We start from the raw sequence: 27716 nt of genomic DNA on the forward strand, positions 1-27716 counted from the left end.
CACTTCCCCTGAGCTATGCTCATGTTCCGTTCTATCTCCTCTGGGATCCTCCGACCACTGCGTCGTATCAGTTAAGATAAAAATGAAATATAATAAATCTACAGACGTACCTCTCCACCGTACTGTATATTGATACTCTATGGCTGACTGGGATAGCTTCCATACACTCATATCTGATCTACCTCTGCATTCCATGTTTAAAAAGGATATGTCCTCTATAGTATCAGACCTGACCGAATGGTTACTTGTAGGCATAGACCAATTCATACCATCCAAAAAATTCCAACAAAAACCTAACAGACATCCATGGTTCTCCCCTGAATGTGCTGCTGCCATTGCACACAGAAATCACTTTTTCCATAGCTACCAACATAATAGATGCACTGAAACTAAGGCTGCTTTCAGGACTGCCAGCAACCACTGTAAAAGAGTAATAAAAAATGCAAAAGAGCTATATGCTCAATCCATTAAATGCGAAGTAGCTGAGCAGAAGCTTGGTTCCCACCAGTTCTGGCAAATAGCAAATAGGATCCTGAACAGAAACGTGCGTTCTATCCCAACCATTATCAATGGACCAGAGGTCATCTCGACAGCATCCGACAAGGCCAAACTATTTGCCAAAAACTTTGCAGCAAATTCTACCTTGTGCGACGAAGGCCATCAGCTTCCTGTATTCCCTCCTATAACAGACAACACGCTATGCAACATACAAATATGTGCGTGAGGTCACCAAGCTAATCAAGAACCTTGACTCCAGTAAAGCAACTGGTCCTGACGGTATTCCAATTATAGTGTTAAAAAAATTACAACCAGAACTTGCCCCCATACTTACAAAACTGTTTAAGCGTTGCCTTAAGGAGAAGTGCTTCCCAACACCCTGGAAAACCTCATCAGTATGCCCTGTATTTAAGAACTCAGGTGATAAGTCATTTCCCTCTCAGTACAGACCAATAAGTCTCCTGTGTGTCATGAGTAAGTTGCTGGAATCCACAATAAATAGAGAAGTAGTCAACCACCTCAGCAGAAATAACCTTCTTAGCGACACGCAATATGGTTTCCATTCTGCTAGATCTACAGCAGATGTGCTAACGGTTATCTCATTATATTATCGAATCTCTCGACAGAGGCTTAATTTCTAGGGCAATTGCTCTTGACATATCAAAAGCTTCGATAAGGTTTGGCATAAAGGCCTACTACACAAGATTTCCAGCTACGGTATAACTGGAAATGTTTTCTTGATCATTAAATCAGTTCTCTCTGATAGGCTCATAAGAGTAGTGGTTGATGGGCAGAAATCAGAGGCCCACAGTATTAATGCTGGTGCCCCTCAGAGGTCCATACTGGGCCCAACTCTCTTCCTGATCTCCATCAATGATCTCCCAAAACACATACTAAAATCCTTCGTTGACATCTATGCTGATGACACGACTATCTATGGCAACACATCAAAGGCTGTAAATGATGATGTTCTCTCTGATTCTCTCTCCTCAGATCTTGAGCTCGTGGTACAGTGGGGAAAGAGGTAGTTGGTTACCTTTAATGCATCTAAGACCAAGCTCCTATCTCTACATCATGAACTCTCTGATCCCCATCTGGCATCAATTGAAATGAATGGCTCTCGTCTAGGGGAGTCCCCATGTTTTGATAAGCTTCTGGGTTTGACCTTTACTCCTGATCTTAAATGGAACACATACATCAAGTCTGTGGCCAAGGTCGCTGGGAAAATGGTGGGATCCTTCTACCGCTCCAGAAGATATCTCACTACTGATGCAATTCTCTATCTATATAAGAGCCAAGTACGTCCAAAGATGAAGTACTGCTGCCACATCTGAGCAGGAGCTGCTAAAAACAGCCCATCCTGCCTTGACAGAGTACAAAATAGACTTTGTGGCTTGGTGGGGGATGCCCTTTTCTCTTCCCTGCAACCTCTTTCCCACAGAAGAGACGTAGCGAGCCTGTCTTTGTTCTATCGTTATTTCCATGGCAAGTGCTCGTCTGAGCTCCATTTTCTGGTCCCCCCTCGCCAATCTTTTTAAAAAAACACCAGACTATCTGAAACCACTGTCAATAATTTTCCCCACTCCTTATCTGTGCCTAAATCAAAACGTAGATTCCACAAACAAAGCTTCTTTCTTAGAACTGCACGCCTGTGGAACTCCCGACTTCAACCTGGATGTCTTCAAGTCCAACACAAATTCCTGATGAACCACTCCCCTAAGTAATGACACCTTATCAATCCTGCAATACTATTGCTACACTATCCCATTGAGTACTGTACACGCAATAACCCTTATCCCCGAGTGGCTATTGGGCCTTGATAAGTGGTGAACTCCATGTAAAAAAAAAAAATATATCAAAGTTATTATTTTAGTAAGGGGGCGATAGTGTTGGTTTAAATTATGAAAAATGATTGTCAAAATTAGTAACTCATCCAAGAATTATGAAAAATGATTAAATGTGAGTTAATTGATTGGTATGTTTGTAATGAAATAATCAGTCCAGGCAATATATCAAAGTTAATCTTTTAGTAAGTGGTAGGGGGGGGGGCGATACAGTTTTAAGAAAAGCCCACAGAATGCCCAGTAGCAATATATTACATATGAAAGGAATTTCTACAGGTCCCGTTAGTTAACATTATTGTATTTCTTTATATTATCTTTAGTATTTTTTTATTTTCTTTGTGCTATTAGTATTACTTTTATTGCTATGGTTCTATTAGTATCATTGAGTATTGCTATCAGTATTATCATTTTCATATATATTATTTATTATAATTTTCTAGGTACTACCATTACCATTTACATCATTATTACTCTTTTTTAATCTAACTATTATCAATGATGTTATTACTATAAGTAGTAATAGTACTAGTATTACAACTTTTGTTATTATTGATTTTCATATTAATATTGCTGACATCACTATCATGCAGTATTATTTATCATTAATTCTAGCTTTGGCTTGGTCATTGAAATTTTGCTACTTACTATGAATTCCTGGGCAATACCAGGACATGGGCAGACTAGTTTCGTAATAATATGTAGTAATAAATAGTAATATATAATAAGTAGTAAGATTGTACATCCAGAAACAAAATGTTTAAGAATCTTCTTAAAATTCATACTAAAATTATCTATGAGGACCCATGATGTAATGGATAAAGTAGTTGGTAAAAATTCAGTTGTAAGTTACACTTCTGAATGGGTAGGGTGACACTGTGATTACAACTGTGAATTACTTAGAACCTCTATCTCGCCATGGGTGATGGAACAAGAACATATTACCTCCGCATTCCGTTTGAAATTCTGTGTAGATTCCCAAGTTCGACAGAAAGGTTCCAGAGTATGGCAAGATATACCTAAAGAAGCTCGAAGGTTCCCTTGACCAAAATATTATAAAAAATAACAAAGATGAGAACAGTAGTTCAAAGAATACAAATAGCAAAATTCTATTCTTGAGCTTTGTTTCAATACATATTTTTTCCATTAATAAATTAAATTTCATTAGCTGTGCAAATTATCTTCTCGTATATTTTTTTTTCTAATATATCAATTTATTTTGTTAAAGTTAGCCTTCAAACAAATAAAATCAAACTTTATGAAATTAGTCATTCATTTATAATTTATTTAAAATTGAATTAAATTTTTTATTTACTGTCTTAAAAGGGGGGAGTTGAATTAGGAGAGCTTTGAAAAATATTCCTCCACTTTCCAAATCAATGACAGTATGAATAATAAATTATTCATACTGTCATTGATTGTAAAATCTCAAACATTGGTAAACATTTGACTCTTAAAGTCCCTCAAAGTACTTCAATTTGTCGCTACCACTCATGTTTGGGGTTAAAAGCTGATCATAGTTGACTAAGCATACATCTTATAATTGAAGGTTAATACCTCTTGTGGTGGTTGATATGATGTTGCCAATTTTCAGGACACCAGAGTTGACGGAAAGTTTCTGCTTCCCTCAGGAAGACTAATAATACCATAGTATCTTTGTTGACCAGGTTGAACTCTTCCCATGATGTCTTGATTGATTTGAAGTCAGGGTCTAGTGTTGATCATAGAACATGACATCAACTAAGGAATGAGAAATAGATTAAACCAAGCCAAAAACAGCCAATATGTTGAGATATTCTTAATATAAAAATAATCTGTAAAACTTATTCGCTGAATGGGGTTTAATACCTCTTGTGTTTCTGGATTAGGTTTTAAATTCAAATATTTGTCATAAGTGCTTGTGGCTAAATGCATTCATTTTTCCAGGTGAAGTGAAATAATTTTTTTTGATCAGGTAAAGGTAGTTTCTGTCTATTCTCAAAATTTCTGAAACCCTCTTAAACTGGTTAAAATTGAAATTTATTTTACTTTTTTCACCCCAAGCAAGACACTTGAAATATGAAGGGTTATTGTTTGGGATTGTCTCTAACAGGAATCTGTGGAGAATTGAGCAGCAAGATGTCTGCTCACATTACATTTAAACTTCTGGAGATTTCTGCAGTCAGAGAAGCAGGAAACAGGAAAGAAATTCCAAAGTTTAGCAATTCAAAGAAAGAAACTTTCTGGCATCTACATACCTGAATGGTCATCATGGTGTCATCATTGCATTGAACGCCAGTGCTAACACTGATCTTTGAATGGGATCCAATTTCTAAATGCTTCTCTCAAATCTGCCTTAAGGACTCTATCTTCAACATCACCATCATTGTGGTATATGCCCCTACACTTGACAACAACTGCTTAAACAAGGATGATTTTTTTCAGGACACTGTACAACATGTCCCTTCAAGCAATATGCTAATTCTAGCTAGTGACTGAAATTCCCGGGCAGGGAAACCAGATGGATTATTGCATGATGTCATTTGATCCTTTGGATTAGGCAATCTATGTTCAAATGGTGATCGAGTGATCAATATTGCCTCATTTAATAGATTGGTAATTACAAATACATGCTTCCAGTATTTACGATAGCACATGGTAATGTAGTATTCGAATGATGATTGATTGTCCAGCAAAGTTGACCTCGTTTTAGTTCATTCAAAATGGAGTAGCTGTCTTCTGGATTGTCACGTGTTCATAAGTGCTGAAATAGGAACTCAAAATGGTTCAGATCATATACTTGTGCATGCCAAACTTTGACTATGGTTGAAATGGTGTTTGCACAGGCTTGAAAAGGCTTTGAAATTTGAGCTTTGTCTTGAAAAGGTCTTATTTTTATTACCTTGAAAATATGGGAAATGTCTAGAAAAGGATTTGAAAATTGTGTTCTTTTATGTTCAGTAAAATGTTTCTGAATATTAAAAACTAGCACAGCCCGTGTACTGGCATTGCCCAGTGAAAAGATACCACAAAGCCAGAACAGAATTCATTGAAAAAATCCCACCCACAAATGAAACTGATTTTCTAGCTTTGTTTAGTTTTATAAAGTGATTTATAAGTTAATAAATGAGGTCTCAAATGACAAAAATTAATGTTAAAAAGCACATTAATTAATGTAAAAGAATGTGCTTCCACCTCCTATAATGAAAAATAAAGAATAAAAAATTTTACAAAGAAATATTTTTAGCACTTGTGAAACAATAAAAACTTTGCATATGTGCATGACCTCCCTCAATAAAGGAAATTTATAAATAAAGACTGTTTACAAAGACATTGCTGAAACTATTGGTTCTGGTGTGTTTGCAATGGAGAAATCCTTATAGACAGGTAATTTTATTTTGTTTTTCTGAAGTGATGGTAAAGACCTGAAATAGAAACTCGCACAGCCGGGTAGGTAGGCCATGTAAGGAAGAAAAAATATCAAAAAAGTAAATGTTAAAAAGGCAGTTGAAATCAAATTTAACCAAAAACTGTGCATAATGACCCCCAAACCATTGCTTCTGGTGTCTTTCAATGGAGAAATCCTTTTAGACTGAGATACGTATTGTTTTGTGTTCATGAAGTGGTCTTTAAGTTAAGAAATGAAAGGAAATACAAAGTAATGTCTTGAAGCACGTTAAGCAATACTAAAACCATTGGTTCTGGTGTCGTTCAATGAATGGAAAAATAATTCTAGACTGAGTTATGTATTATTCTGATTAAGTTAAGAATTGAAGCCCTGCAAAAAAAAAAAAAAAAAGAAATGTTTAAAATTGCGTTAATTGTATAACCATTGGATCTGGTGTGTTTGGAAAGATCCTTCTAGACCGAGATATTTTATGTTTTATGAAGTTTGCTATGAGTTAAGGAAAGAAACCTCCATCTCGATATGAAGAAATGCTGAACAGCATGCTAAGCAATTCTCAAAGAATTTTTTCTGATGGCATTCAATGAAAGTGAAATCCTAGACTATGGTATTTTTTCTTTTGTTATGAAATGGTTTCTTAATCAGGAAATGCATGCTTGCTAAGAAGAATAAATGTCGAAAAGAATAGTTCTAAGAGGCAACCGGGTTCGGAAGAAAATGAAACGAAAATCATCAGCATAGTGCTGAGGGAGTTAACACTACAGTACTAAAAAATGAGTTTATATTTTCATATGATAGGTTTGAACACAAAACATGAAAAATGCAATAGTATAGTAATTATGGGTAAACAAAACATTTAAGTAACTGTAATAAAAAAAATGTTATATGTTCAACTATTTTTTTTCTCTTTGCTTTCTTTTTTTATTGAGAAAACACAAATTAGATGAATTATAAGAATAAGATTTTATTTCAACTATGTATTTCAAGGTAAAGATAAAAGAACATCCAAGAGAAAATCGTCAGAGTAACATAAATAAAAAAAATCTGAAATGTATTCAACTACTGTAGGTAATATAACCAATTCGTACAACATAAAAAAAGTGTAAAATCCGATGATAGTAAACAAAATATTTTAATAACTTTAAGCAAGAATTTTTATTGTTGTTGCAACCACCTTATGCAATGTAAGATGTAGAATTAAAAAAAAGTAAGAAAAATTAAGAAAACACAAGTTTACATAAATGTTATGAGATGATACTATAAAGAAATGCAATGATAATTCCAAATAAATTGAAGCTTAAGAAGTAATTGAAGACAATTATTCAAATGTCTATGGAAATAGTGTGATCGCATTTCAAACGGTTGGTTTTATTAACAGTATAAAATTCTGTTAATGAAGTAGTCGTGTTACCTGTTTTGTTCAACAACCTCCTATATTCTGTTAAGAATAAGCATAAATTAAGTATAAGTGCTATAATATAGAAAATGTATTAGCAGTAGTATGAGTAGTAATAGGACAAACAAAAAACCTCTAATGATAGCAGTCTAGTGGGCGTGTATGTATGGAAGCCAAAAATTGTAGGTTAGCACTGTATGTAGTAATGCAAAACTGAACAGAAGAAAAGGTAGTTTTTTTTTTTTTTTGTTTTTTTCTGTTTGATGCTTCCATAACTATGAAAGGCACATAAAGGAATTAGGGAAGCCTTCGTTTTTTAAACTTATTGTTGGGAAAATTGCATTTCTGTTTGTCTGATGAGTAAATAAAGCTGTGTATAAAGAAATGTGTATTTCACCAGCTGAAAGGGAAACAGAAATTGAAGAATTTACAATATGGATTGCAATAAGTAGTTATTTGCTAAGCAGAGTCAGAAGAAACAGCAAGGATGTGTATTTCTGCCATGGTTGAAAAAATGTATTTCGGGATTGCTAATGGTTATAATATAGAAATGTCGGATGACTATTTATAAAAAAAAAAGACATGTAAAAAAAAAAAATGTACATGAAATTTAGGTTTGTTAGAGAAAGGCGGTCCTGTTAGGTTCATATTAACCTAATGTTCTGTTGATGGACAATGACATAGCATGTTGTTGCAAATATTTTCTAACCGTTTGAAAATTGCTTATTCTGTTATTCCCGAATTTTGAGAAAGTGTATGCTAGCAGCCAATCAGAAACTGACCAGAACTATTTCATGGCGGGATCCTTACTCCAAGTATCGTTAGGGAAAGGAGCAATGTGAAATGTATCGGAATGAAAATTAAACATGAACGGCAATCTTGTTAAAGCTGTGCCTAATGTATAGAAGTTCCTGGTTATATTAACAAAAGGAAGAGAAAACAATTAGTGAGTGCAAATCGTTCCACCACTGTTTAAATTGATTACATTTTGAATATTACACTCCTAGGAATTAATATATGTAATAGAAATCAATCTCGCAAACGACCTCGTATTTGCTTAGCCTGTAAAATGCCAGCAGAAAATGTAGAAAAGAAAAGACAGGCATAATTTTGTAGGTCGCTCATTAGTGAACGTATGCCATTAATTTGCATGTGTACACAATTGGTAACTGTTAAAAGTGATGAATTCTAAAGCAGGGATTGAGTGAAGTTTTTTTTGTTGGACAGCTTAGAACGAGAACGAACAGTGGAATACACAAGAATTTGTTGCAAATTAAGAGAAGAAAGAAAAGACTTTTGTGCGTTGTATTGACAACAGGAAGGTTTTTTATTTTGTTTCTTTTCCATTTTATGATATAAAATTGTTTGATAAAAGGTAAAAGTGAATAATATATGCAAAATCAGCAACAAATAATGGATAGTAGTTCGAACATATTGAATTTATATGTGGCGTCTGTGCTTGCAAAGCTATAATGCTCTATCTTTTTTTTTTTACCAAATATGTCTACTTGCTTTTTATATTTTTGTTTCATCATCACTTTTGGTATAAACTTAATTAAAATGTTTATTAAATAATGGGTTCTTTGAATCTATAAATCATAAGTAAATTCTATTTATCATATCAAAATATATGAAAATATTAGTTTGGTAAAAGAAATCAGTTTTGTACTTAAATTTTTTTAAGTATAAAACCTATTTAAATTCCCCCTCTCATTTCTGGTCAGAATTTGTGTATTCATTTGATATTTAAAAATGAAGCAGATTTTTCACTGCATTTACATTTGAATACAAAAAAACTGCAGTTTAAAACTATATTAATCAGCCATGTCAAATGGACTCCGGACTTATTTCAGTTCCATTGACAAATATATCTAGGAATACCTTTATGTTTATCTACTGTCTTTCCAATTGTGAGACCATGTATTTCCCACTCAACAATATTGCCAACCCCAATGTTGTGTCAATGGTCTTCTCCTTCGTTTTATCCATTATGGCCGTATCATTGAAATTTCTCTCACTGGTGGCTGTTGAGAAGAGCACATTGGTTCACAAGTATGAAAATAAAATCAAGCAAAACACAAAGTGAAAACAAACTTTTGAACTTTTTTGTATATTTTGGTTGGACTGAGTGTGAGTGTGCCACTCTGACCCTGTAAATACTAAAGTCCGCATCTACATCTACTGTCGATGTTGTGTTCATCAATCAATTGAACAATTAATTTCCCCATCTGCTTCGAACCATGATCTGTCTTAACCATGCTCTAGTCCATCATCTTACAGATGCTAAACTACTGACTGACAAACAATATGGATTTAGACAAGCCTGTTCCACAGCAGACATCCTAACTGTGATCTCTGAACGTATATACCATTCACTGGACAAAGCGGGAGAGGGCAGAGCGGTAGCTCTAGATATATCTAAGGCTTTTGACAGGTATGGCATGAGGGTCTCCTCAATAAAATCAGATCATACGGTATCACTGGTAGAATACTTAACATAATTAAATCCTTCTTAGATAAGAGAAAAATCCAGGTTGTCCTCGACGGTCGTACATCTAAACAATATGATATAAATGCGGGGGTGCCCCAGGGTTCTATCCTTGGACCTCTATTGTTCCTGATATTCATAAATGACCTTCCCCAACAGTACTGACATGCAGAAGTTCAAGTGTAACGTGAACCGACACCTTGCTGCCCAAATCCCTACATAGTACCCCAGTAGTGTTGCCCCTGATAGTAGCCCCCTACACCAAAGTGGCAATTTGCCTTGTTTGGGGTGAAAATGTAATAATAAAAAAAAAAAAAAAAAAAAAAAAAAAAAGCCTATATCTGGAACCCATGGTTGTCGGAGATCCAAGATTTCCCGTCTACATTCTCTGCTGCCCAAGACCAACTCTCAGCCCACGTGGTCGCCAACCGGAAACCTACGACCACAATTCCCGCCACCCCTAATTTCCGGTACATCTAACCTAGGTCATTAAAGGTGACTGAGTTTGATGGATGTCAAATCTAACTTTCTCTGACCCTGCTAAATCGACGATGGGAAACCCAAAATGCTTATATAACTTCTATTTCTAAAAAACTACCTATATAGCATTTAAGCTGGGATTCCCAATACTACATATTGTCCAACTCACGACAACTCTGTCATTGACTTTTGCCAAAGCGCTCGCAATCATTGTCAACCGGACACTGTGGAAAAACGTTACAAAACCTTTGCCTCTGCAAACAGATCCCTACCATCATAAAACATTGTTAATCCTATCTATATTTCTTTTGTTCCTATCTTTAACTGTAACTGCACATAAAAAAAAAACTGTCCACACACTAACTTCAAAATACATTGACAGAATCCCTGTTAATTCCTTTGTTCTAAAATAATTATCCCACTTTAGCTCCCTTTTGTTTGCATTAGGGAACAAATTCTGATTGTCTACTGATAAATCCTATTTCTTTTGTTATATTCTTTTTCTTTTTTACTTTTCAACATTTGGAGAGGGGAGAATCGACATTGAGAGTATCATACAATAACTTGTATCGTCTCAGGTTTGCTATTAGAGACAGTTTAACATTTTGTCTGCATGCTAAAACTGCACATTGCTTTTTATCTAATTATTTTTCTATAGAAAATGCAAATGTAATTTGGATATTATTTTATTTTTTTATTATTCAGAGAAATTGTTGTTTTAGAAGATCCATTGGACCCTAATAACCTGCAACACCAGACTGAGATTGTACAGAATGTGGCATACAGTGAAGATGTGGAAACTGGACCTGATTGCCATTTATCTAAAAAACAATCTGAACTTTGTGCTGTCCCTCCTCCAAATAAAAGTCCTCGGCTCAATTCTTCTGCTCACAGTCTCCTAGGTCACACACTAACGCCTCAGTTGCCAGTTTTCAGTATGCAAACAAGTAATGTGACAAGTACTACACAAAACCCTGTAAGTGAAACGACCCCACAACGGCCATCAGAAAATGAAACCAAAATCTTTCCACCCAATTTGAGTAGCAAGAATGTAAAAGTGAATTCTGGAGAAAATCTTACTCGTGATACTGTTTATTTACTAAAAGGAGCAAATGGTGTCCAATTTACAGCTATATGGAATGGGCAAAATTTCAAACAATTTCCTGGTAAGTTTGCAATTCTTTTTATTTCTGAGTAAAAAAACAATATCAGTTTTCAGTAAAAAAAAATTTTTTTTTTTCACTATAAAAAAAAATTCTAAATGCTAACAGTAATTTCAAATTATGAACATATTTGTTAATAGGTAACCGGATTCAGCAATTGCCAGTGTTTGATGGTTAATCAGGTTCAATTGTAAACATTTGAAATATCAATGTTCGTTTGTAACAGAATAAGTATTCAAATTGTTAATTGCATTACAGCAGATCAGCAGAGTTTAAGGAGTTTTGCAACCCAATTTGATTAGGCATTTATTGTGTAGTGGGCAAAATGCACAAGTTCTAAAGTTATAACTTTTCCCTTGATTTTAAAACCAGATATTACAACCATAAAAGCACATTCAATAAAAAAAGATGCTGAATAAAAACAGCACTGGCAACCTATTACTGGGAACTCAAAAAAGCGAATGCTCACTAATACTAATAACTCGGTGAAAAATAATATGGCAAGCCAATAGATGTAGAAATTTATACAACCTGTGTAGATTGAATGAGAAATTTGAAATTCTGAACTAAAGATCTTCAAAATGTATTAAACTGTAAAAATGGAATAGGAAACAACTGTATATACAGAATAAGTTTTACTTTAGAATTACAATACATAAGAAAAATAAAATAATTAAATTTAAAAAAATTACATAAAATAAAAAAAAACTATTTTAAACATATACGTGTGAACATGAGGTCATTTCAGCACATTCACAAAAGGGTGTGTCATCTCTATACAAAACAGAATAAGAGGAAGTAAAAAGACAAACCTGTAAGAGAAGCTCTGTCATAGGTTAATGAAAACATTAACCTATGAGAGGGAATAGCAACTGGTAATACAAATTCTATGCATTTTAACCTGATGATTTACTATGTGGAAGCCTCTGTATAACTTAATTGCTACAAAAACATTTTCATGATGATATAAGCTAATGTTATTGAATAACACAATGTTTTTTGTTTGTGACTTTTTCTTATTTTTTCTTCAAGTAGACCATTTAGTATTTCAATCAAATTAGTGCCTATAAGTTTCAGGGTTTCTTATTTCATTTTCTTTTTTTTCTTCTTTTTTTTTCTTTAAGCATACTTTAGATTTGATTCATGAAATCAAGTGTTAGTGTTAATCTTGGTGTGTTTACACTCTGTTTTTACTGTTGAGTTTTTTAATGGTTAGTAATTTATGACTTGAAAAAAGAGCATTTGTAGTGATAAGGTGTTGCATGCTAATTGCATGCAAAATCCAAGAATTTATTTGTAGTAATATTACCATATTAGATACTTTTGAATTTTGAGTCCTGTTAACGAGGCCACAAATTCCTTGACTGCGAAAAATTACCATTGCCAGGGAGGAATTTTTTTTTTTTTTTTTACAAGAGTAGTGTTGCTGGTGGAATGTTCCATTTTACTGTTCTTGATCAATGATGGAATTCTTTATAAAATTTTCTTCTAAGAGTGATGTAATGTTTTCCAATGCAATCCTGGAGCAATGTATTGTAGGAATAGAAATAATTCTCTACTTTATATTTGACGATTTCATTCAGCATTAAATAATCCATAGATTGGAACCTTAGGGAGATTTCAATCATATCAGTTATTATAGGGGCCACAGGTTTTTTTTTTTTTTTTTTACATGGGGGGGGGGGGTCACCACTTATCAAGGCCCAGGAGCCACTCTGGGATACGGGTTATTGTGTGTACAGTAATCAATGGGATAGTATCGTAGTAATAGTATTGGGAATTTGATAAGGTGTCATTACTTAAGGGGGCGGTTCATCAGGAATTTGTTTGTGTTGGACTTAAAGACATCCAAGTTGAATTCAGGAGGGAAACAGGTAAGTGGCAGAGTTCCACAGCCGTGCCATTCTAAGAAAGAAGCTTTGTTCATGGAATGTACGTTTTGATTTAGGCATGGATAAAGAGTGGGGAAAATTATTGACAGTGGTTTAAGCTAGTTTGGTGTTTTTCGTGAAAGATTGGCGAGGGGGGGGAAGCAGAGAATGGAGCTCAGACGAGCACTTGCCATGGAGATAACGATAAAACAGAGACAGGCTCGCAATGTCTCTTCTGTGGGAGAGGTGTTGCAGGGAAGAGAAAAGGGCATCCCCCATCAAGCCACAAAGTCTATTTTGTACTCTGTCAAGGCAGGATAGGCTGTTTTTAGCAGCTCTTGCTCAGATGTGGCAGCAGTACTCCATCCTTGGACATACTTGGCTTTTATATAGATAGAGAATTGCATCATTAGTGAGATATCTTATAAAGCGGTAGAAGGATCCCACCATTTTCCCAGCGACCTTGGCCACAGACGATGTATGTGTTCCATTTCAGATCAGGAGTAAAGGTCAAGCCCAGAAGCTTATCAAAACATGAGGCCTCCCCTAGACGAGAGCCATTCATTTCAATTGATGCCAGATGTGGATCAGAGCATTTATGATGTAATGATAGGAGCTTGGTCTTAGATGCATTAAAGGTAACCAGCTACCTCTTCCCCCACTGAACCACGAGCTCAAGATCTGAGGAGAGAGAATCAGAGAGAACATTGTCATTTGCGGCCTTTGATATGTTGCCATAGATAGTCGTGTCATCAGCATAGACGTCAACGAATGGTTTTAGTATGTGTTTTGGGAGATCATTGATGTAGATCCAGAAGAGAGTTGGGCCCAGGATGGACCCCTGAGGGACTCCAGCATTAATACTGTGGGCCTCTGATTTCTGCCCATCAACCACTACTCTTATGAGCCTATCAGAGAGAAATGATTTAATGATCGAGAAAACATTTCCAGTTATACCGTAGCTGGAAATCTTGTGAAGAAGGCCTTTAATATGTCAAGAGCAATTGCCCTAGAAATGAAACCTTTGTCGAGAGATTTGCTAATTCTATGTGATATAACTGTTAGCACGTCTGCTGTAGATCTAGCAGAACGGAAACCATATTGCGTGTCACTAAGAAGGTTATTTCTGCTGAGGTGGTAAACTACTTCTCTATTTAATATGGATTCCAGCAACTTACTCATGACACACAGGAGACTTATTGGTCTGTACTGAGAGAGAAATGACTGATTACCTGAATTCTTAAATATAGGGCATACTGATGAGGTTTTCCAGGGTGTTGGAAAGCACTTCTCCTTAAGGCAATGCTTAAACAGTTTTGTAAGTATGGGGGCAAGTTCTGGTTGTAGCTTTTTTAACACTATAATTGGAATAACATCAGGACCAGTTGCTTTACTGGAATCAAGGTTCTTGATTAGTTTGGCGACCTCACGCACAGATAATTGTATGTTACCTAGAGTGTTGTGTGTTGTAGGAGGAAATACAGGGAGTTGATGGCCTTCGTCGCATAGGGTAGAATTTGCAAAGGTCTTGGCAAATAGTTTGGCCTTGTCGGATGCTCACGAGATGACCTCTGGACCATTGATAATGGTTGGGATAGAATGCACGTTTCTGTTCAGGATCCTATTTGCTATTTGCCAAAACTGGTGGGAACCAAGCCGCTGTTGAGATACTTTGGACTTAACGGATTGAGCATATAGCTCTTTTGCATTTTTTATTACTCTTTTACAGTGGTTGCTGGCAGTCCTGAAAGCAGCTTTAGTCTCAGTACATCTATTACGTTGGTAGCTACGGAAAAAGTGATTTCTGTGTGCAATGGCAGCAGCACATTCAGGGGAGAACCATGGCTGGCTGTTAGGTTTTTGTTGGAAATTTTTGGATGGTATGAATTGGTCTATGCCTAAAAGTAACCATTCGGTCAGGTCTGATACTATAGCGGACACATCCTTTTTAAACATGGAATGCAGAGGTAGATCAGATATGAATGTACGGAAGCTATCCCAGTCCGCCATAGAGTATCGGTATACAGTCTATAGATTTATTATTTCATTTTTATCTTAACTGATACGACACAGTGGTCGGAGGATCCCAGAGGAGATAGAACGGAACATGAGCATAGCTCAGAGGAAGTGGATAGAAAAAGGTCTAGAAGGCTTGCATACTGACCGGTAGTATCGGGTACACGGTTGGGCTCGCGAACAATCTGAGTGAGGTCATAGGCAATGGCAAAATCATGACAGAACCTCCCATCATCATCAGTCTTATTTGAGTGTGTCAGCCATTCCACATTGTGGACATTGAAGTCACCGCAAATGTGAATGTTAGCCGAGGGATGAGCAGACAGGATGTGGTCAATTTTCTCTGATATACTCTTAAAGATAGTAACTCCGATGTTGTGGGAGCGATAGAGGGCAAATATAAATGTGGTGGTGTAAGCAAGTGCAACCTGGAAGCACATATAAGGTAAATTAGGGTCTTCTCTGGAGATATCCCTGCCACACGGGAAGCCATCTTTAATGTAGGCACATATTCCATGCCCATGGCGATCTTGGGGGTCAGATTTAGATGTTAAGTTAGAGTATCCATTAATTATGAACTCATCTAGGGAGGTGGTCGGCCCTATTCCAGTTTCGCTTAGAAAAAAATGTCTGGTTTTGAGTCCTGTAATTGGGTTTCAACCTCTGGAAGGTTGGAACGTAGACCCCTGTCGTTGGAGAAGGAGACATGCTAGTAGGGATCTACGTTGGAGGATGGGGTTCTAGGTTTATTCGTGTTTTTTTTTTTTTTTTTTTTTTTTTTTTTTTTTTTTTTTTTTTAGATATTTTATGTTGAGGATTTTGGGATTTGTGGAACAGGTCAGCATACTTGGTTTGGTTAGAGCAGTACAGAGAGGGAAAGTAAGAGAGAAAAGATGGGAAGATTTTTTTTTTTTTTTTTTTTTTTTTTTTTTTTTGTAACACATAAGGTAAAGCCATAACAATTACCCACTCGTATGGCATCGAGAGGCCCCACCAGAGACTACTGCATGGTCCAGAATCCATTCACCAAATGGCAATACAGTAGCCCCAGTACTTTGCATCTGCTGATAGGACAACCTCCTTAGTGGTTAATCCAAGGTTCGGGTCCCTGACTATCAGGCGGTTAACGTCAGCCCAGATGAAAACGTTTACCTCCAGCACCCTTACTAGTGACATGGCCGCAAGGATAAACATAGACAGAAAATTTCTGGCATCTCAGACTACTGTTCACAAAGTACTACCGACCTGGGAAGCAGCTTTTTCTTCACCCTTTGTCAGAAACATCACTCATTGGAAATGAGGACTGAGGGACAAAAAAGGAGAAGCGAGAGTTACTGGAGCTGCCGATAACACATCCACTGTATTATCTACTCTCCATTTAAAAAAAAAAAAATTAAAAAAAAAAAAAGTGTTTATAAAGAACCTGAAGTCCTACCTAACTAATATTCCTGGTGAATCAAGTGCAAGAAAGATCCAGACAATTGCACTTAAGGGAAAGAGGATACTAAAAAGAGCTCTCGGTTGGTTTCAATAAAAAGCAGAGGAATGTTTGCAGCTGGTTTGGCTGCCCCATATGCAGCATTATTATCTTAAAAGAAAGAGTTGATATGCCATAAAACAAAACAAATCTTCAAATTTTAGGCTAAGTTTCTTAATTAATTCTAATTGTGGGATGTCTAGTTTTAATGTAAATATGATTTCAATAATTTTGAATATTTTGATGTTGGTATTTTTGCGTTAACTAAAATGTGTATATTATATTAAGAAGTAGCAATAGCACACCATTTTTTTCTTTACATCAAATAAACTCAAATCAAGTATTATTGAAAAGAGCATAAAAACAAAGAAATATTATCCTTAGTTTTTTAAAATCAGCATATTAGAACTGGAGTTATGACCATTTAAAGTATCAAAAAATGCATTCACTGAACATTTTTGCCTCCGGTCAATCCTATTCAAATGCATATAAGCTTGTGATTATGGTAGGAAATTTGCACAATTTACAGACTAACCTATCTTTAAAAAGCTGTATCTTCAGAAATTTTTTAAGATATTCTGATGAAACTTTGAAGACATTATTATAATACCATGAAGGTTCCGTTGGCTTTATTTACAACCATCTCACTTGGTAACTTATGGACTAATTAACATATTTCAGTTTCATTTTAACATTTTTAAGTAGAAACATAAAAACAGCTAAGAAAAATGGTAAGTAAGGTTTTATCATAGGAAGTATTATTCTGATGGACAATATCATTTGCCATTATAACATCATGAAAAATCCAAGATGGCGACCAGGAAATCTAAAATGGCCACCCCGACACAATTCAAAGAAATTATTAACAAAATATGGCTTGTAGCATATCAAATTAAAGGAAATTTGTACAGCTCAGAATTATGTTTTCAAGTATATTAAACTAATTAGCATAATTAAGTTTCATTTTAACAGCTTTAAGTAGAAGCATCATAAAAAAACAGTTACAAAAAATGGAAAGTAAGACTTTATCACCATGCGAAATATTATTCTGATGGACATTATCATTTGTCATCATTAAACTGAAAAATCCAAAATGGCAACCAGGAAATCCAAAATCGCCACCATGACACAATTCAAAGAAATCATTAACGAAATATGGCTTGTAGCATATCAAATGAAAGGAAATTTTGTACAGATTACAATTATGCTTTCAAGTACATTCAACTCATTAGTATAATTAAATTTAATTATAACAGCTTTAAGTTACCATGACAATTATCTGGTGAGTTTTTACCACTATTTTGTATAGTTTTTTATTTTTAAGTCCTTGTCAAGACTTCAAGAGACATTACGGCCATTTTTTTCGTGTTCTTATGTAACGCTCAACACTACTTGTTTTTTGAACAAAATAAACATTTACAACATCAAAAATTTATCGAGGTAGATAGAAGAGTAACTTGCCTTTGATAACATTTATTTGTTTTTTGGCCACTTTTTCATACCTCTGTGGATTGTAAAACAAACCCAGTAAAAGTTATTCTTTTACTTAACTGGATGAATGGTTTGTGTGTTTTAACTCCTTTAAAAGTGTTGTCATTGTTGGTTATTCTTTTTCAAAGAATTTATTTTTTTAAAAATATTCTTTTCCTTTCCATAATTAAAAACTTGTTTTCTAAATAATAACAAACATAAAATGAATACTTTATGTTCGTAAGTTAGTTGACGAACGTTTTGTTTACAGATTTTTTGTGTGCATCACGACGCATAACAATTCTCATGTTTATATGCATTTGTCACTATTTCTATCGATTCGGGCATAAAGTTTTTATCCAATTCTTTTCAAATTTTAGGACAAAAGAAATTAATATTAATATATTCGCTATTAAGTAACGTTTGAACAGTTTCTATCTTTACTTTGTACTACAAAGCGTCAACTTTAAGATATTCTAACTTTTGACTGAAAAGACGTACGTGTTATGCTCAAATTCCATAGCAAAGACAATTCTTTTTCCTGATTAGTTAAAACAACTAGAAACATCATCGACGGATACAACTTCCGCTTCGAGTATTTATGTGAACACGCCCCCGATAACTTATTTGCAAAAAGTGATCTACCACCAGCTGGTATGCTATGCTGATAGGCTTCGTTGTTAATAGTCAGATTTAAATAGTGATTTCTTCGAATATATAAACAACAACAAAAATATTAAAATACCATTTTAAAGTAAATTTTATTGTGAATCCAGTTATGTTTTATTTTGATGGAGGTAGGAGAAATGTACTTATTACTGATTTAAAAACTGTCAAATTAAGTAACTGAAAGTGTCTGGTATTGCTACAAGAAGGGCAATCATATATATAGTGGTGTCTCTTCTCTGTGGCCTGAGAGAGCTATTGACTATCGTCTCAATGGTTGTAGGTCTAGTACTGGTTTAACCAAAGAGCTGTGATACAGCGAAACACATATGGTTCTTTCTGTGTGAAATCAACAAATTGGGTAGATGGGGGTGGCAAAGATCAAAGTCTAGTATCTCTTTTATTTTTGTACCTTTTCTCCACGTTAAAAAACGACCCTGGTGTCTAACTCTGTCCCGTGGGGAGGCATTGTAAATAGGTACACTTATAGATCTCCATGAAAGGAATTGAATGATACCTGTTACACATCTCCTGGTCATGGGATTCAAAGATGATATCTCAGTTATTCATTCGTATATCATTCTAAAGTACTTGGATAGATCTCCAATTTTATCTATGGATATTTTTTTATTTTATTTATTTATTTTTTTTTTCAAGGTCAAATACCTGACTTATCTCAAAAAACGTTATTTTAAATTTTTTTTAATTTTGACAAAACATTTGTCTCTTATGACAGTATATATTCCAAATTTCATGATGGGCATTCCACTAGAACTGCTACAAGAGTTTTCTGGAACTGGGCAAAATTCAAAATGGTGGAATGTAGTACTTCATATAAAAACATTTTGATATTTCACAATATAGTCAAGTTGTATATCCTTGTAAAGGTATTTTAATGCTGATTAATATTCACATAAGGACCGTGGTTATGAAATCAATAAAAATGTTTTTTCTGGTGATGAAACTGAATTTTCTTCTTTCTAATGCTACACAGATAAAAATGATATAATAAAGAAAGACTTCTGAAAAGTCTTAAGATTTAATTTATTGCATAACAAACATGTGACCTCAATGGTGAACACATTTTGTTTGATATTGTATTCTAAATCTACAAAAACAATTTTGTTTTTTATGGAAAAACTTTAAAAATGAATGTTCAAAAAAATTCTTGACGTTCTTGAGTTTTATGTAAATTCTGGTTGTGAAATCAAAATTATTTTAGGATTCATTTCATACTTTTTTCTTATACAATAGATTTTGATACAGAAAAAGTGATTTAATAAAGAAATAAATCTGAAAAGTGTTTTGAGATTAAATTAGGTTATCACATCAAAATAATAAATGATATTTGATGTTGGTAAACAGTTTCTCTGGCCTTTGACACAATACACAATATCCACAGGAAATCAATCTGTGTTCATTGGAGTACATTTCAAAATGGAGAATGAAAAGTCTGTTTTACTGAAACTTTTTGTTAGAATAATGAACTTTAATGTATTTAGATTTTTTTTCTTTCAAAATCTTTTTAAAATATTTGATGCAGTTTCATGTCATTTTTTGAAAGTTTATAAGTTTTTCCTGTTTTAGTTATTGGCTCAATTGAGCTAAGAATATCAGAATATTTCAAAATTGATATATTTGGATGTGATGGATAATAGATGAGGAGGGTCCATTTGATTGTAAAAATGTCACTTTCACCTCACCATTATCTGGATTTTTGTCGAGTACACATCCTAACAACCAATTCCTCTCATAAAGTGCTGTCACAAATCCGTTAATGTCTTCGAACTCCATATTGTTTAGTTTTGTGATTCAAACTATCTTTCCTTCATTTTGTGTTAACACTGTTTTTTACTTCCTCTGAGTGGCAGGAATTAAAGTATGTAATTTATGTGTTCCTATAATAGATTGATAAATCTGTCTTCTAAGACTTTTGCTTCCTTTGTCCATTCTACAGTTGAGGAATATAAATAACTAGCGGGGCTACCCGGCGTTGCTCGGGACCGTATAAACAATGAGAAAATTGAAGTTGATTTTGAACATATTTGTTATTCTTCGGATAGAGGAATTTTTAATGTCTATGTATCATTAGCTTTTTCGAGCAAAAGAATATTTTACCTACCCTAGGACGAGTATTACACATATCAAATAATTGTACCTTATCTAGGATAAGTAATTTATACCATATATATGAAATAATGTTTCCTTTGCGGGGATTGGTAATATACAACACATATTTAAAATAATTTTACCTACCCTCAGACGGGTAATTAAAATACATACATGAAACAATTTCACATACTATTGACAGGTATTGTACATGTTAAATAATTTCTTTTACCACCAAGGCTACCATAATTTTAAGAAAACTTAAACAATTTTTCGAAAGTAGATCATTAAACTTTCCAAATTAGTACATAAATACGTAATTTTTGTTTTGAATTAGGCGACCATTGCTTCATCATAAATTTCAATATTACTGGGTTTTTTCCTTTGTCACTATCGGCACTAAAATTGTAAGAAAAATTGACATTTTTTAACGATATCTCAGTAGGATTTTCAAATTAATGCATAAATACATTGACACAGTGATTAGACAACCCTTGCTTTATTATCAAATTCCACATTACTGCGTTTCATTTTAATTCCCCACTACCAACACCAATTATTTTTTTGATAAATACTTCATTTTCTGAAGATTACTCAGTAGGTTTTACAAACAAATAGACAAATGTGTTAAGTTTAGTGATTAGACAACCCTTGCTTCGCAACAAAATTCCACATTACTGTGTTCTATTTCTCCCGACTACCGATGCCATATTTTTAAGTGAAATGATATTATTTCTTGAACATAACTGAGCAGGTTTTCACAAGCTACCTCAAAATTGTCAAACTGGACCTATACTGCACAAGCATTTTCAAAATTGTCAAATCGGATCTATTCTGCACAAGCACCTTCAAAATTATCAATTCGGACCTATACTGCGCAAGCACCTTAAAAATTGTCAAATCTGACCTATACTGCACAAGCACCTTAAAAATTGTCAAATTGGACCTATACTGCACAAGCACCTTCAAAATTGTCAAATTGGACCTATACTGCACAAGCACCTTCAAAAATTGTCGAATCTGACCTATATTGCACAAGCACCTTCATAATTTTTCGAATCTGACCTATACTGCACAAGCACCTTAAAAATTGTCAAATCGGACCTATACTACACAAGTACCTTAAAAATTGTCGAAGCGGATCTATACTTCACAAGCACCTTTACAATTTTTTAAATCGGACCTATACTTCACAAGCACCTTCAAAATTGTCAAATCGGACCTATACTGCACAAAATTGTCAAATAGGACCTATTCTGCACAAGCACCTTCAAAATTGTCAAATTGGACCTATACTGCACAAAATTGTCAAATAGGACCTATTCTGCAAAATTGTCAAATCGGACCTATACTGCACAAGAACCTTCATAATTTTTGTACACATAAATACATTACCAAAGTAAGTGAACATTGTATGTGATTTTTGAAATATGACATCTATAGACATATACAAAGATACACATGACATATAATTCATAATGATCAGTTAATTAGTTTTGGAGTTGATACAAAAAGATATAATCATATACACATAATTAAAATTAATAATGATCGGTTAATTAGTTTAGGAGTGAAACCAATACATATATATTAACATATATACATTGTTAAAATTCATAATCATCGGTTAATTAGTTTAGGAGTGAATCTAATACACAGAAATATAGAAATGTACACACATAATTAAAATTCATAATGATCGGTTAATTAGTTTTGGAGGGAATCCAATAATAGAAACACATAATCATATACACATCGCCAAAATTTATAATGATCTGTCCAGCGATGTGATTTTTGGAATATGACGTCTTGTCTACATTAAGTACATGCTAAATATAAAAATATGTATCTTTTTTTAATAGAAGCTAATCTTTGGTTGGAAATTTCACTATTATTATATGGTTACTTGGTCTTTTGGCTAAGATCAAAGTGTAATATCTGTTCTTAGAATTCAAGCGGTCTTATCTTTCCCAAAGGGAGGTCACATGTATATTATAACAATGATTGTTTATTAATCTAATGGTATTCGACAACAAAGCTGCATCCAAGGGAGGTCACTCGCATAGTATAACAATGATTGAATATTATTCTAATGTCAAGCCTTAGAGAAACAAATGTCACTCGACAATTATTGTTTCTAAAAGAAATAAACAAACACATCAAGATGGTTTCCTGTATTGACATCTCTCTGTCTCTCTCTTTCTCCCTCTCTCTCCCATAAACAAAGAATACAAAAAAGAAAATGGCCGCTTGTCATCATTTTGTAAACATAGCTATTGTTTTGTTTCGTCTCGTCGGTCATTATTTTTAAGCGTAATTTTTTTTTTATGTTCTGGACAGTTTTACTTGTAATTTTTCGTTTAACTATCGTATTTTACTATTTTTAACCCAATAAAAACTTATATCGTTTTCATAGCGTGTAAGTTAATATTTTAATTTGTATGATGCTCAAATTTTTACCGATAATTATCTCTTATTATATGCATTGTTTTGCTTGCAGATATAACCATTACAGCGTAGTCACGTCACTAAGCAATTTTTCAATTGCGTATAAGTATCACTAGATTATCACTTTATTACTACTTAAATACATAGGAAAACGAAAAAATGTCACTTTTTGCCCCCTCTCCCCTCTGCAGAAAAATGGCCAGCTGACCAACTTAGATTTGACTGTTTGGGCCAAAATCTCGATATTTTTCGTCCGGGGGTTCGAGCTTCAATATGATACCAAATTTGTCAAGTTTGGTTGTGTCTGTCAAAAGTTTTAGGCGGACATACAAACATACATACTAACAGACGTTTGAGATTTATATATATAGACTAGCAGGGGGTACCCGGTGTTGCCCAGGTATTTAGAGGTGTGTGTGATCGGGCGGTCGGGGAGGTGGGTTAATCAAAACAAAAGAATAAGCTAAGTAATCACCCTGTTTAAATATTATAAAAAAAAATGTTAAAACTTTAAAAAATCGAAAAAAGAAAAAAAACTAACGTACGGCAAACGAACGATGTTAAAATTTCATAAAATCGGAAAAACAAAAAAAGAAAACGCGAATGTCATGGAAAAAAAAAACAAAAACGAATGTTAAAACTCTTTAAAAAATCTGAAAAATAGCTTAAATAACCCTGTTTCAATATTAAACCTTTAAAAATCGAAAAAAAGACATCTCACACCACGATTCAAACTCACCTTTAGATAAAGTGTGCAAAAAACCTGACACGCCCCGCTCCCATCCCCCGGGAGCATCGGCGAAAAAAGCCTTTTCGAGACATACAAAAAATGCACGCACGCATTTGTCTTTTATATATATAGAAGATATATATAAAATATTTAACTTGAAAAACTTTTATATTTTTTTCTGACACAAAAATATAGTTGTCTCGGGGTCATGATTTTTTCAATATAGCTTTTGCTGCTAACTGTTTAACAGTATCACCTAACCCATCACATGGTCCTTTCTCAGTACAAGTAGCAAAAAAGTGCTACTCTGCATCAATACCAAATCAGATTTATGGTTGCACAAGTTTATAAAGTCTTCAAAATTTTTATAGTATGAAACAGCCCCATCAGAGAAATATATAATTTTTTTGGACATCAAAATTAAGAATTTCTTCTGATTCTTCTATAAACTTTCTTTGAAACAAATGGACAGCTATTGCGTCATGCTTGAGACAATCAGATATTATAACAAAATTAATATGCTCAAGGTCAATTCTATTTCTATAGTAGCAGACAAATGGATGCAATGTAGCTTGATTATTATTCCAGTGAAAGCCTTGAGCCGCATCTTGCAAAATAAATAATTCTCAGAAAAATCTATTGCTAAAACTTCACCAACCTTCAAAGAACCGTTTCCATTAGAACAAAATTTTCATTATGTTTTGGCTATGAAATTGTTTCTTCAGTGTTTGAAAGGCCTGCATGAAAAGTTTCTCTGACTTCCTCTATGTATTGTGGTAGTTTGTAGAGTGGTTCTATCAGTTGATAACTACTGTTTATATACAAAATCATCAACTGAATTTTTGTGAAAAATTTCTTCCATATACAAAACAATCATCCATAAATTTGTTGCAAGTTGAGCCCCCACCCCACCCTCCTTCCGGAAAAACGGGAAATTGCAGAAGCGCCTGTTAAAAACTATACAAGTTCTATGATTTAATACTCCTCACCCCTCAAAAAATAAAAAGGCTTTTGTAAACTGTTTGTGAAAACTTACTGATATTATTTTTACTATTAAATGAGGTGAAAACTTTTTTTTTTTTTTTTTTTTGTAAAAAATATTTCCTGTTATTTAAAATGTCCGGCATGTGTTCATGCACCTTGTGAAAGGTAACATGACTACGTGCATGCGCACACATTTCAATAAGAACCACTCACGCATAGCGTTAATGAATACAGTGATATGCCGCAAAATTGTGCGAGGGTCCAGGGGTTAATACGATACAAACAGTAAATTAGCGACGGGTTTGAATATCAGATTCAGTGTCAGCAACTTCGAAAACCTCTAAAAAACAAATTTTATTGGTCAGTGTTCTGTTGTAGTTAAAGTAAACATTTACCTAAAAATCTAACATAACAGATCAGGGTTTGTAATTGTTCAAAAAAAAAAAATAAGTAAATAAAATAAAATAAATCAGAATATAAATAAAATCTAAATATTTTGAATATTTAAAAAAAAAAAAAAAAAAAAAGCAGTAATTGTCTGGTCAAAATTAAAACTAAAAAAAAAAAAAATAAATAACAACAGCGTTTGTAACTTAAAAAAATACAAACTAGAAAATGCCAGATAATCAAAGGGAGATAACAAAATCTAAAATACAAAAAAAATTTAAAAACAATGTTTATAACCGTTAAAAATAAAACAAAATAAAAAGTAAAACTATATATATATTAAACTGTCAAACAAAACAAATTAATAAAGTGAATTGTAAAAATAATGAATATAACAAACTTTGGAAAATAAAAAGAAATAAGTCACAAAGTTTACAATGTCCTTACTAAACCTGGCAAGAAGAAATATTTATTAAATTAATTAAAATAGAAAATACTAATAAAATAAAACATGCCTTTTTCCAAAGAAGACTTTGTTTAACCAAACTGGAAGAAGAATTTAACAAATTAAGAAAATCGGAGCTCTTACAAATTAGAGATTATTCCAACTCCACTATTAAAAAATTGGAAATAAAAAAAATATTATGCAAAAGAATTAGTAGAAAGAGATCTTTTAGACTTGTGTAGTGTCAAAACAGATGACCAGATTAACTTGCAACTTCAAGTAGAAATTAAAAAGTTTGAAATGCAAAAAAAATAGAATTAGAAAAATTAAGATTACAACTAGAAAATATAAACCAAAATGCAAATAACTTTTCTGTTAATACAATTTTCGATGGAGGAAGATACATAAAGTTAGTACCACCATTTAATGAAAAAAGAGTAGAAAAATATTTCCTTCTTTTTGAAAAAATAACTACAAATTAAAGATGGTCCTATGAGATTTGGCCAACACTTTTGCAATCTGTCCTAACTGGAAGAGCAGCTGACATATATGCTGCACTTGACATAGAAGATGCCACAGATTATGACAAAATGAAAAATGCTACATTGCAGATGAATTAATTCCAGTATAGGTTATAGTATAGACTATATGTTAAAATTCAGAAAATTAAAAACAAAATTTGAAAATCATACTTTTGTAGAATTTGCAATAGAGAAAACAGATCTCTTCTGTAGATGGCTTAGGGCAAAAAAGTAAACAATGATTAATATAAATTATATCAACTCATTTTAATAGAAGAGTTTAAACAATATGTTGATAAAGAAACCCAAATATATTTAGACAATAAAGAAATGGAAACTATTAACTGCTGATATGATCACAGATACCCACAACATAACACTAAGAAAGAGTTATGACCAGACTAAAATGACCGATAACCATTCAGGTTTTCATTCAAATAAGAGACCATTGGTTGCATCTAACACTAATAACTTATCTCAGAAAAATTATCTACAGAAAAAAATGACACATATCCAATAGTCCTTTTCCGAAACAATAAAAAATTTCATGTGCATATTGTCATAGAAATAATCACATATCCGAATGAAGAGTACGAAAAAGAGTTCAACAAATAAAGAAAACTTGCTAACCTCATGCTCTTGCAAAACAATTTAAAAAAAAACACCCTTTCTCTCGGTTGTCTCTCTCAAATATATATTTTATATTATTCATGCCAGTGCCATTCAAGTCCTTTCATAGAGATCTATAAGTGTAGTAAATTTGAGAAAAATCAGTGTCTTACATGATTTAACCTCTTGTTGGTTTGACATGGAATGAGCCATCCTGAAATTATATAAAAAAAAAATTTAGGGTATATATATATATATAAAGCTGAATGTTTGTGTGTGTTTGGTCACGAATAGGCTCCTATATGGTTGATTTTAAAAAACTGATTACATATAATGATAGAAGATGTATCGAGACACAGGAATGGGTATGTTTGGTCCTGCAGAACAGTGATTCATTAAAATTGTGGGGTCTGCGTATCCACCTGGTCCACAAAGTATGAAAATAAAAAATTAAAAAAAAAACGTTTACAAGTGTTTTTGATATAGATGTACATAAGAATACTTTGATAAGTATGTTTTAACTTAAATAGGGATGGTATAATAAAATTGTGGGGTCTGCGTTCGCGCTGGCCTCCATAGAATGGAAATAAGCACAAACTTTAATAAAGACTTTTCATATCTATCTGCGTAAGTATACTTTGATAATTATGTTTCAGTTTGAAAAAATATGGTATAATAAAATTATGGGGTGTTTGGTCGCACCTGACCTCCATAGAATGGAAATATGTCACA

The 27716-nt window shown here is 33.5% G+C and overlaps 1 protein-coding gene and 1 pseudogene across 6 annotated transcripts in view; both read left to right on the forward strand.

Moving 5' to 3' along the window:
- Positions 1 to 27716, forward strand: part of LOC145286061 (sentrin-specific protease 6-like) — a 106301-nt gene that overhangs the window by 38937 nt on the left and 39648 nt on the right. For all 6 annotated transcript variants that reach the window (XM_080134734.1, XM_080134732.1, XM_080134735.1 and 3 more), the window contains one exon: positions 10794 to 11254. In XM_080134734.1, coding sequence (XP_079990860.1) covers positions 10794 to 11254 — 461 coding nt within the window. The remainder of the gene's footprint in view (positions 1 to 10793; positions 11255 to 27716) is intronic.
- LOC145286750 (U2 spliceosomal RNA) lies at positions 22759 to 22880 on the forward strand (annotated as a pseudogene).

Source organism: Euprymna scolopes, chromosome 10 (genome assembly GCF_053919585.1).
Source record: "Euprymna scolopes isolate OS-2025 chromosome 10, ASM5391958v1, whole genome shotgun sequence".
Lineage (NCBI taxonomy): Eukaryota > Metazoa > Mollusca > Cephalopoda > Sepiida > Sepiolidae > Euprymna > Euprymna scolopes.